At 48.9% G+C, this 12,522-nt stretch overlaps 1 protein-coding gene across 1 annotated transcript; it reads left to right on the forward strand.

The window, feature by feature from the left end:
• Positions 1-217: 217 nt before the first annotated feature.
• On the forward strand, positions 218-3,827 carry lamtor2 (late endosomal/lysosomal adaptor, MAPK and MTOR activator 2). The gene is made up of 4 exons (XM_067976090.1): positions 218-339; positions 1,014-1,176; positions 1,617-1,706; positions 3,630-3,827. The coding sequence occupies exons 1-4, from the start codon at positions 272-274 to the stop codon at positions 3,684-3,686; spliced, it is 378 nt and encodes a 125-aa protein (XP_067832191.1). The 5' UTR covers positions 218-271; the 3' UTR covers positions 3,687-3,827.
• The last annotated feature ends 8,695 nt before the right edge of the window (positions 3,828-12,522 follow it).

Below are 12,522 nucleotides of genomic sequence, written 5' to 3' on the forward strand. Positions count from 1 at the left end.
GCCTTTCTCCTTTAGCAAGATGGCGATGCCTGGGCTCTTTATTGTGTTCGATGTTTGGCTTCTAATTTATTTGAGAAATACTTTCTAGTGAGCCGCCCTCAAACCGGAAAAAACATCATTAAAAAAATATGCAAGCAGTGATATTTTTTGGGGGGGGGCGGGTGTGGTCACGTGGACTGTAGGCACTAAAGTGGCGGGAGCGAACTCCATCTCCCAGAGATCAGCGCGGCAGCGGGTGACACTTCCGGCGAGGGCTGAGGCCGGGCGGAGGATGCTGAGGCCCAAAGCTCTGACCCAGGTGCTGAGCCAGGCCAACACGGCCGGGGTACAGAGCACACTGTGAGTACCCGGGGGAAGGGGGAAGGGGGGAGGGGGGAAAGGGAGGAGGGGGGAAGGGGGAAGGGGGGAGGGGGGAAAGGGAGGAGGGGGGAAAGGGAGGAGGAGGAGGAGGAGGGGGGGGAGGGGGAGGGGGAGGGGGGGAGGGGGAGGGGGAGGGGGGGAGGGGGAGGGGGAGGGGGGGGGGGGGAGGGGGAGGGGGGGGAGGGGGAGGGGGGGGAGGGGGAGGGGGGGGAGGGGGAGGGGGAGGAGGGGGGGGGGGAGGAGGGGGGGGGGGAAAGGAGGGGGGAGGGGAGGGGGGGGAAAGGAGGAGGGGGGAGGGAGGAGGGGAGGGGGGGGGAAGGAGGGAGGGAGGGAGGAGGGGAGGGGAGGGGGGGGGAAGGAGGGAGGGAGGGAGAGAGATCTGTGTCCTCTGGTTCCTGACCCTCCTGCCACTGGAAACAGTTTCTCCTTATTTACTCTATCAAAACCCCTCATGATTTTGAACCCCTCGATTAAATCTCCCCTTAACCTTCTCTGCTCTAAGGAGAACAATCCCAGCTTCTCCGGTCTCTCCACATAACTGAAGTCCCTCATCCCTGGGACCATTCTAGTGAAATGTCCGGTCTCTCTGTTCCTGCACCCCTTTCGGTGCCTCTGATGGTTTGTCGGGTTTTTTTCCTCCTCCCCTGTTTTAGCCTGTTGAATAACGAGGGTTCGCTGCTGGCCTACTCCGGCTACGGGGACACTGACGCTCGAGTGACTGCCGCTATCGCCAGCAACATCTGGGCAGCGTACGCCAAGAATGGGCATCAGGCATTCAACGAGGACAAACTCAAGTTCATCCTCATGGACTGCATGGTGAGTGAGGGGGGAGGGAGCGGGGATTGGTCGGTGTTGGGGGAGTGCGGGAGGGATAGGAGATTGGCGAGGGGATTGGCGGGGGGAGGGAGGGAGACACGATGTTGGAGGGAGGCCCGGCGATGGGGGATAGTGTGGAGGGAGGGGGAGTTGCAACATTTCGGGCCCTCCCCATCCTCGGGACATTGCCTCATGTGCTTGGGTCAGTACAGCCGTCTGAGCTTTCGGTCCCTGGCCTGTGGTGAGTTGTTGAATGAAGGTGGGTGGTTGGGGCACTACAGTTGGCCTCGGCATTCCTGGATTAGGGACGAACCACCTGGTGGGGCAGAAGGGAGGGAGTGGGATCTGCCGTGAGTCCTCCGGCAGTCGAATAGCCAGTTGACCTTCTCGGCTGGCGATTGGGTACGGTGCCACCTTAAAATCTTCATGTTCCGTTCCAGGAAGGCAGAGTCGCTATAACCAGAGTCGCCAACCTGCTGCTCTGCATGTACGCGAAGGAGACAGTGGGCTTCGGGATGCTGCAGGCCAAGGTAAGCCTTCCAGGTCCTAGAGGGGAGGGAGTGGTGCAGATGGCGAGGAGGGTTTGGAATCAGGGCGGACATCCTTTTCTTTCTCTCTCTCTCTCTCTCTCGCGCTCTCTCTCTCTCTCTCTCTCTCTCTCTCGCTCTCCTGAGTCAGAAGGTTGTGGGTTCGAGCCCCCACTCCAGAGACTTGAGCCCATAATCCAGGCCGACACTCCCAGTGCCAGTACTGAGGGAGTGCTGCACTGTCGGAGGTGCCGTCTTTCTGATGAGACGCTAAACCGAGGGCCCCGTCTGCCCCTCTCAGGTGGACGTAAAAGATCCCACGGCCAGTATTGGAAGAAGAGCAGGGGGGAGTTCTCCCCGGTGTCCTGGGGGCCAATATTTATCCCTCAACCAACATCACTAAAAAAACAGATTATCTGATCAGTCATCTCATTGATCTGTTAAACCCACAGAACACAAGCTGCTGCACAAAACTCTCAGGAAGTGACAAGAGACAAAAATTCTGATTTTTGTTTTTTAAACCTTTTTTTTTGTTTTGGGTTGTATTTAGGATCGGGGGGCAGTGGCAGGAATGGGATCAGGATGGGGTTCATCTCCCACTCCCTCCCATGGAGGGTCAGTGTCTGGAAACAGGTGGGAGGCAAATTGAAGTCCCCCTGGGTTCCCACTCCCGATCGCTATTCACTTGCGTGTGAACGTCTCCTTCGGAGGGGGTTGGGAACAAACTGTGACGTTCCCCCAAGGTTGAATATCTCACCTGCACTCCCCGTGATTGACTATTGGGGGAGTCACGTTACAGCGGGAGGGTGGGGAACCACGGGACGAAACCTGACCCAGGGGACTATCCTGGTGCACGGCAGCGATCGAGAGGCTGAGGCAGTCTCAGAGGGTGATTGGTGTCTGTAAGCTGTACCCCCCCCTCTTTTTCCTCCTCTTCCCCCACCCCAGCAAGGTTCGTCCCCTTTAAAAGAAGGAGGATCTCTTGATTCTATTAATCCCCCGCACTTTGGAAGGGAGGAGGGGGATGGAACTCTGGCAGACGGGTGCAGTTTGGCGAGGCTGGAGGGGGCTCGGAGAGAGGGGTCGAGCTTAGGCCGAAGGCCCCAGGTGCTGGAGTTTGGTGGACAAAGGGGTGCAAACTGGGAGGATGATGAATCTACGAGGAAATTCCAAATCAAGAGAATAGTGACAGAAATCTCACTGTCATTTCGGGATCCTGGGCTTTATAAATAGAGGCGTAGAGTACAAGAGCAAGGAGGTTATGATGAACCTTTATAAAACACTGGTTCGGCCACAACTGGAGTATTGTGTCCAGTTCTGGGCACCGCACTTTAGGAAAGATGTGAAGGCCTTAGAGAGAGTGCAGAAGAGATTTACTAGAATGATTCCAGGGATGAGGGTCTTCAGTTACGTGGATAGACTGGAGAAGCTGGGGTTGTTCTCCTTGGAACAGAGACGGTTGCGAGGAGATTTGATCGAGGTGTTCAAAATCATGAAAGGTCTAGACAGAGTAGATAGAGTGAAACTGTTCCCATTGGCGGAAGGGTCAAGAACCAGAGGACATAGATTTAAGGTGATTGGCAAAAGAACCAAAGGTGAGATGAGGAGAAACCTTTTTACACAGCGAGTGGTTATGATCTGGAATGCTCTGCCCGAGGGGGTGGTGGAGGCAGATTCAATCATGGCCTTCAAAAGGGAACTGGATAAGTACTTGAAAGGGAAAAGACTGCAGGGTTTCGGGGATAGGGCGGGGGAGTGGGACTAGCTGCATTGCTCTTGCACAGTGCAGGCACGGACTCAATGGGCCGAATGGCCCCCTTCTGTGCTGTAACCTTTCTATGATTCTAATTCTCGTTCGGTGTCCCTCGCGAGGTCTGGTTTTAAACTGTGCGTCTGCTTTTTCTCTCCCTCCTTCACCCCCTGCAGGCTGAAGCCCTGGTTCAGTACCTGGAGGAACCCCTCACCCAGGTGGCTGCGTCGTAGGGGGAAGCACTGAAGTGTCGCGCTCCGGAGGAGGAAGCCCGAGGATGTTTAGAGTTTTTTTTTAATATTTACCTCAGATTGGGTTTAAAATGGACCCGCAATGCTTTACAAATCACTATATTAAAACTGAGCTGGAAATAATGCTAATCTTGTTTCTGTAAAACAACAAATAAAATAAGTAATGAGGCGGGGAATGAATTTGACAGGGGACGCTGGACAAAATGGCTTCCTTTGTTGGCACAGTGGGGGGGGGGTCATGACCTTTTGTGAAGTGAACTGAACAGGGGTCAACGATAGGATTTGGGGAGGGAGGGGAAAGAGAGTTGTGGGGGAGGAGGGGATTACAGGTCCCGTTCTGCTGAATAATTAATTAAACGGTTTTTGAAAAGAAAAGCGACTCTACCCAGGGACGCAAAAGGAAAAATAAACTTTAGCGTTGGAGACAGCAGACGTTTAAAGTTCTAGAAACATCCAACGACCGCGGTTTCTAGTCCCGGGTGCTTGGCAGCCCTAAGTATACAGGCAGAGGGAGGCACCCTCCCCCCCCCCCCCCCCCCCCTGCCTTGGTTGAAATGCTCACTTGGAGCAAGAGGGAGGCCCACCTTGGTTGAATTGCTCGCTTGGAGCAAGAGGGAGGCCCACCTTGGTTGAATTGCTCGCTTGGAGCAAGAGGGAGGCCCACCTTGGTTGAATTGCTCGCTTGGAGCAAGAGGGAGGCCCACCTTGGTTGAATTGCTCGCTTGGGGTAAGAGGGAGGTCCCCTTGGTCGAATTGCTCGCTTGGGGTAAGAGGGAGGCCCACCTTGGTCGAATTGCTCGCTTGGGGTAAGAGGGAGGCCCACCTTGGTCGAATTGCTCGCTTGGGGTAAGAGGGAGGCCCACCTTGGTCGAATTGCTCGTTTGGGGTAAGAGGGAGGCCCCCCTGGGTCGAATTGCTCGCTTGGGGTAAGAGGGAGGCCCACCTTGGTTGAATTGCTCGCTTGGGGTAAGAGGGAGGCCCACCTTGGTCGAATTGCTCGCTTGGGGTAAGAGGGAGGCCCACCTTGGTCGAATTGCTCGCTTGGGGTAAGAGGGAGGCCCACCTTGGTCGAATTGCTCGCTTGGGGTAAGAGGGAGGCCCACCTTGGTCGAATTGCTCGCTTGGGGTAAGAGGGAGGCCTCACTTGGAGCAAGTGTTTCCCCCGTTCAAAAAAAACCAATTGCTTCTTTCCGTTCTTCCAAAATAACGAGATTGCTAGGGCTTGGAAGCCATACATTCCTGCTTGCTGCACGACAGGGGGTGCAGGTTAATGAGCCTGTGGGGGTTTGATGTGTTTTTTTAATTCCTTTTCCCCCCCCCCCCCCCCCCCCCCCCCCCCTCTCCGCTCAAAATCGGCAGCAAGTCGTCGCCGGTGGGAATAATACGGAAGTTAAAGGGGGTGACGGTACAGTCCCGTGAGTTTGGAGGCAGCGCTCTGGCTGGGTTGCGGGAGCGAAACGACCGAGGATTAATCAACAGAGACACACATTCCTCGCCCAAGGAAGTCCTCGTTCCCTGGATCTCTTTTCCCACGAGTCCAGCTGGTTTGGGATTTGGGGGGATCGCTCCACGTGTTCTGTTGGCGGGCGCGATGGACGTGCGAGCAGGGACGGGGCTGCTCGCTGGTAGGGAGCAGGGCTTCAGTGTGTCAGACTGCTCAGTACAATAATAAAAGACACGGCCATCGCCCTGTTCCTGTGAATGGTTTCATTATTGTGCACCTGCTGGCTCGCTCACACTTGTTCACGCTCATTTGCCGTGGCTCAGCGGGTAGCGTTCTCTCCCCACTGAGTCAGAAGGTCGTGGGTTCGAGCCCCCGCTCCAGAGACTCGAGCCCCATAATCCAGGCCGACACTCCCAGTGCCGGTACTGATGGAGTGCCGCACTGTCGGAGGTGCCGTCTTTTGGATGAGACGTTAAACCGAGGGCCCCGTCTGCCCCTCTCAGGTGGATGTAAAAGATCCCACGGCCACTGTTTGAAGAAGAGCAGGGGGGAGTTCTCCCCGGTGTCCTGGGGCCGATATTTATCCCTCAACCAACATCACTAAAAATCGGATTGTCTGGTTATTAATGATGTGGAGATGCCGGTGATGGACTGGGGTTGACAATTGTAAACAATTTTACAACACCAAGTTATAGTCCAACAATTTTATTTTTAATCCCACAAGCTTTCGGAGGCTTCCTCCTTCCTCAGGTGAACGGTGTGGAAATGACATTTTCGAATCCTTCGCATTTTGAGATCACAAAACAATGCCTGGTGATTACTGCCCGTTGCCAAGGCAATCACAGTGAGCAGACAGAAAGGTGTCACCTAAAAAGGCCACCGAATATACAAACCCCCAAAAACAAGAGAGAGAGAGAGAGAGAGAAGGAAGACAGTCAATGACCCGTTATATTAAAAACAGATAACACTTGTTCGCTGGTGGGGTAACGTGTAGCGTGACATGAACCCAAGATCCCGGTTGAGGCCGTCCTCGTGGGTGCGGAACTTGGCTATCAATTTCTGCTCGACGATTTTGCGTTGTCGTGTGTCTCGAAGGCCGCCTTGGAGTACGCTTACCCGAAGGTCGGTGGCTGAATGTCCTTGACTGCTGAAGTGTTCCCCGACTGGGAGGGAACCCTCCTGTCTGGCGATTGTTGCGCGGTGTCCGTTCATCCGTTGTCGCAGCGTCTGCATGGTCAGCATAGTACATTGGTACACTGTCGATCGTGCAGCTCAGTTCACTTTCATTCTCACTTCTTTGTGTTCAAACGCCCTACATGAAATGATTGGATCAGCCTCGTCCCAGATCTTAGTGAGCACAGTTCCACAGCACAATATTGGCCCACTCAGCAATGACTTGACAATCGATCTCCGAGCCCCGAGGGGAAAAACTGTTATATGGAGAGTGTTTGACTGGACAGTGTAGAGGGAGCTTTACTCTGTATCTAACCCTGTACCTGCCCTGGGAGTGTTTGATGGGACAGTGTAGAGGGAGCTTTACTCTGTATCTAACCCTGTACCTGCCCTGGGAGTGTTTGATGGGACAGTGTAGAGGGAGCTTTACTCTGTATCTAACCCTGTACCTGCCCTGGGAGTGTTTGATGGGACAGTGTAGAGGGAGCTTTACTCTGTATCTAACCCTGTACCTGCCCTGGGAGTGTTTGATGGGACAGTGTAGAGGGAGCTTTACTCTGTATCTAACCCTGTACCTGCCCTGGGAGTGTTTGATGGGACAGTGTAGAGGGAGCTTTACTCTGTATCTAACCCTGTACCTGCCCTGGGAGTGTTTGATGGGACAGTGTAGAGGGAGCTTTACTCTGTATCTAACCCTGTACCTGCCCTGGGAGTGTTTGATGGGACAGTGTAGAGGGAGCTTTACTCTGTGTCTAACCTGGGAGTGTTTGATGGGACAGTGTAGAGGGAGCTTTCCTCTGTATCTAACCCTGTACCTGCCCTGGGAGTGTTTGACGGGACAGTGTAGAGGGAGCTTTACTCTGTATCTAACCCTATACCTGCCCTGGGAGTGTTTGATGGGACAGTGTAGAGGGAGCTTTCCTCTGTATCTAACCCTGTACCTGCCCTGGGAGTGTTTGATGGGACAGTGTAGAGGGAGCTTTACTCTGTATCTAACCCTGTACCTGCCCTGGGAGTGTTTGATGGGACAGTATAGAGGGAGCTTTACTCTGTATCTAACCCTGTACCTGCCCTGGGAGTGTTTGACGGGACAGTGTAGAGGGAGCTTTACTCTGTATCTAACCCTATACCTGCCCTGGGAGTGTTTGATGGGACAGTGTAGAGGGAGCTTTCCTCTGTATCTAACCCTGTACCTGCCCTGGGAGTGTTTGATGGGACAGTGTAGAGGGAGCTTTACTCTGTATCTAACCCTGTACCTGCCCTGGGAGTGTTTGATGGGACAGTGTAGAGGGAGCTTTACTCTGTATCTAACCCGTGCTGTACCTGCCCTGGGAGTGTTTGATGGGACAGTGTAGAGGGAGCTTTACTCTGTATCTAACCCTGTACCTGCCCTGGGAGTGTTTGATGGGACAGTGTAGAGGGAGCTTTACTCTGTATCTAACCCGTGCTTGGTACTGACACATACTGATGTCTCTTCTATAAATATAAACGTTGGGGCTGACAATGGAGAGCAGCCACTAAGGGTCTCCCCAGTCGCCCATGATGAACTGGCACATCTCCAACACCTGGTGTAGATGAAAACATAAAATTACAAAGCGATATTGATAGATTAGGTGAATGGGCAAAACTGTGGCAAATGGAATTCAATGTAGACAAATGTGAGGTCATCCACTTTGGATCAAAAAAGGATAGAACAGGGTACTTTCTAAATGGTAAAAAGTTAAAAACAGTGGATGTCCAAAGGGACTTAGGGGTTCAGGTACATAGATCATTGAAGTGTCATGAACAGGTGCAGAAAATAATCAAGAAGGCAAATGGAATGCCGGCCTTTATATCTCGAGGACTGGAGTACAAGGGGGCAGAAGTTATGCTGCAGCTATACAAAACCCTGGTTAGACCGCACCTGGAGCACTGTGAGCAGTTCTGGGCACCGCACCTTCGGAAGGACATATTGGCCTTGGAGGGAGTGCAGCGTAGGTTTACTAGAATGATACCCGGACTTCAAGGGTTAAGTTACGAGGAGAGATTACACAAATTGGGGTTGTATTCTCTGGAGTTTCGAAGGTTAAGGGGTGATCTGATCGAAGTTTATAAGATATTAAGGGGAACAGATAGGGTGGATAGAGAGAAACTATTTCCGCTGGTTGGGGATTCTAGGAGTAGGGGGCACAGTCTAAAAAATAAAGCCAGACCTTTCAGGAGCGAGATTAGAAAACATTTCTACACACAAAGGGTGGTAGAAGTTTGGAACTCTCTTCCGCAAACGGCAATTGATACTAGCTCAATTGCTAAATTTAAATCTGAGCTTTTTGGCAACCAAAGGTATTAAGGGATATGGGCCAAAGGCAGGTATATGGAGTTAGATCACAGATCAGCCATGATCTTATCAAATGGCGGAGCAGGCACGAGGGGCTGAATGGCCTACTCCTGTTCCTATGTTCCTATGGTGTGTTGCTGACTGCATGGCTTGGCATGACTTGTACCCACTTGCTACCCACAAGGTGCCAACCTGGGACAGTTTTCCCCAAGCGTCACCTCCCTTCCCCCCATCCACAAAGCACTGCCTCCTGCTGAGTTCCACAGCTGCCCTCCTCCCCAACTACGTGGCCATTCTGGACAGTGAGTGGGCATGAGCTATTTGACTCTGGAAGGCATCGCATTCAAGCTCAATCCAGATGGACAGGCGTTTCCCAAGCCTGGGTGGGGATCAGGAGCAGGAGTAACCCTGACTGATTATTCCTCAGCTTCCCCCAGATGCTGAGACCAATGGTGGCCCTCAGATTCTGCAAACCCCAGCTGAAATCGGGAGTAGGCAGCAGAAAGTGTTCAAGGGCTGATTCTGTGGTGAGGTGCCACCGGTCTGGAGCATGGATTCGGCAAACTGTGGACAAGGTAACCTGATTAAAAGGAATCCCCTCTCGTTCTGTGTTAATTTATGATGCAAGGAATCCCCTCTCTCTGTGTTAATGATTAATACAAGAAATCCCCTCTTCCTCTGTTAATGATTAATACAAGGAATCCCCTCTCTCTGTGTTAATGATTAATACAAGGGACCCCCTCTCTCTGTGTTAATGATTAATACAAGGAATCCCCTCTCTCTGTTAATGATTAATACAAGGAATCCCCTCTCTCTGTGTTAATAATTAATACAAGGAATCCCCTCTCTCTGTGTTAATAATTAATACAAGGAATCCCCTCTCTCTGTGTTAATAATTAATACAAGGAATCCCCTCTCTCTGTGTTAATGATTAATACAAGGAATCCCCTCTCTCTGTTAATGATTAATACAAGGAATCCCCTCTCTCTGTGTTAATAATTAATACAAGGAATCCCCTCTCTCTGTGTTAATAATTAATACAAGGAATCCCCTCTCTCTGTGTTAATAATTAATACAAGGAATCCCCTCTCTCTGTGTTAATAATTAATACAAGGAATCCCCTCTCTCTGTGTTAATGATTAATACAAGGAATCCCCTCTCTCTGTGTTAATAATTAATACAAGGAATCCCCTCTCTCTGTGTTAATGATTAATACAAGGGACCCCCTCTCTGTGTTAATGATTAATACAAGGAATCCCCTCTCTCTGTGTTAATGATTAATACAAGGAATCCCCCCTCTCTGTGTTAATGATTAATACAAGGAATCCCCTCTCTCTGTGTTAATGATTAATACAAGGAATCCCCCCTCTCTGTGTTAATTATTAAAACAAGGAATCCCCCCTCTCTGTGTTAATGATTAATACAAGGAATCCCCTCTCTCTGTTAATGATTAATACAAGGAATCCCCTCTCTCTGTTAATGATTAATACAAGGAATCCCCTCTCTCTGTGTTAATAATTAATACAAGGAATCCCCTCTCTCTGTTAATGATTAATACAAGGAATCCCCTCTCTCTGTGTTAATGATTAATACAAGGAATCCCCTCTCTCTGTGTTAATGATTAATACAAGGAATCCCCTCTCTCTGTGTTAATGATTAATACAAGGAATCCCCTCTCTCTGTTAATGATTAATACAAGGGACCCCCTCTCTGTGTTAATGATTAATACAAGGAATCCCCTCTCTCTGTGTTAATGATTAATACAAGGAATCCCCTCTCTCTGTGTTAATGATTAATACAAGGAATCCCCCCTCTCTGTGTTAATAATTAATACAAGGAATCCCCTCTCTCTCTGTTAATGATTAATACAAGGAATCCCCTCTCTCTGTGTTAATGATTGATACAAGGAATCCCCTCTCTCTCTGTTAATGATTAATACAAGGAATCCCCTCTCTCTGTGTTAATAATTAATACAAGGAATCCCCTCTCTCTGTTAATGATTAATACAAGGAATCCCCTCTCTCTGTGTTAATGATTAATACAAGGAATCCCCTCTCTCTGTGTTAATGATTAATACAAGGAATCCCCTCTCTCTGTGTTAATGATTAATACAAGGAATCCCCTCTCTCTGTTAATGATTAATACAAGGAATCCCCTCTCTCTGTTAATGATTAATACAAGGAATCCCCTCTCTCTGTGTTAATAATTAATACAAGGAATCCCCTCTCTCTGTTAATGATTAATACAAGGAATCCCCTCTCTCTGTGTTAATGATTAATACAAGGAATCCCCTCTCTCTGTGTTAATGATTAATACAAGGAATCCCCCCTCTCTCTGTGTTAATGATTAATACAAGGAATCCCCTCTCTCTGTTAATGATTAATACAAGGGACCCCCTCTCTGTGTTAATGATTAATACAAGGAATCCCCTCTCTCTGTGTTAATGATTAATACAAGGAATCCCCCCTCTCTGTGTTAATAATTAATACAAGGAATCCCCTCTCTCTCTGTTAATGATTAATACAAGGAATCCCCTCTCTCTGTGTTAATGATTGATACAAGGAATCCCCTCTCTCTGTTAATGATTAATACAAGGAATCCCCTCTCTCTGTGTTAATAATTAATACAAGGAATCCCCTCTCTCTGTTAATGATTAATACAAGGAATCCCCTCTCTCTGTGTTAATGATTAATACAAGGAATCCCCTCTCTCTGTGTTAATGATTAATACAAGGGACCCCCTCTCTGTGTTAATGATTAATACAAGGAATCCCCTCTCTCTGTGTTAATTATTAAAACAAGGAATCCCCCCTCTCTGTGTTAATGATTAATACAAGGAATCCCCTCTCTCTGTGTTAATGATTAATACAAGGAATCCCCTCTCTCTGTGTTAATGATTAATACAAGGAATCCCCCCTCTCTGTGTTAATAATTAATACAAGGAATCCCCTCTCTCTGTTAATGATTAATACAAGGAATCCCCCCTCTCTGTGTTAATGATTAATACAAGGAATCCCCTCTCTCTGTGTTAATGATTAATACAAGGAATCCCCCCTCTCTGTGTTAATGATTAATACAAGGAATCCCCTCTCTCTGTGTTAATGATTGATACAAGGAATCCCCTCTCTCTGTGTTAATGATTAATACAAGGAATCCCCCCTCTCTGTGTTAATAATTAATACAAGGAATCCCCTCTCTCTCTGTTAATGATTAATACAAGGAATCCCCTCTCTCTGTGTTAATGATTGATACAAGGAATCCCCTCTCTCTGTTAATTTATGATACAAGGAATCCCCTCTCTCTGTTAATGATTAATACAAGGAATCCCCTCTCTCTGTGTTAATGATTGATACAAGGAATCCCCTCTCTCTATTTAATGATTAATACAAGGAATCCCCTCTCTCTGTGTTAATGATTAATGCAAGGAATCCCCTCTCTCTGTGTTAATGATTAATACAAGGAATCCCCTCTCTCTGTGTTAATGATTAATACCAGGAATCCCCTTTCTCTGTGTTAATGATTAATACAAGGGACCCCCTCTCTCTCTGTTAATGATTGATACAAGGAATCCCTTCTCTCTGTGTTAATGATTAATAAAATAATCCCCTCTCTCTGTGTTAATGGTTAATACAAGGTATCCCCTCTCTCTCTGTGTTAAGGATTAAAACAAGGAAGTCCCTCGCTCTATGTCAATGATAAATACAAGGAATCCCCTCTCTCTGTTAATTTATGATACAAGGAATCCCCCCTCTCTCTGTTAATTAATATTACAACGAATCCCCTCTCTCTCTTTTAATGATTGTTACAAGGAATCCCCTCTCTCTGTGTTAATGATTAATAAAATAATCCCCTCTCTCTGTGTTAATGATTAATACAAGGAATCCC

Source organism: Heptranchias perlo, chromosome 44, assembly GCF_035084215.1.
Source record: "Heptranchias perlo isolate sHepPer1 chromosome 44, sHepPer1.hap1, whole genome shotgun sequence".
Lineage (NCBI taxonomy): Eukaryota > Metazoa > Chordata > Chondrichthyes > Hexanchiformes > Hexanchidae > Heptranchias > Heptranchias perlo.

Bases quoted from the DNA above. Each gene is read 5' to 3' on its own strand.
- lamtor2 (XM_067976090.1), top strand. From the start codon at position 272: ATGCTGAGGCCCAAAGCTCTGACCCAGGTGCTGAGCCAGGCCAACACG. The intron at 340-1,013 runs GTGAGTACCCGG...CCCCTGTTTTAG, and splicing joins GCCGGGGTACAGAGCACACT to CCTGTTGAATAACGAGGGTT. The intron at 1,177-1,616 runs GTGAGTGAGGGG...GTTCCGTTCCAG, and splicing joins TCATCCTCATGGACTGCATG to GAAGGCAGAGTCGCTATAAC.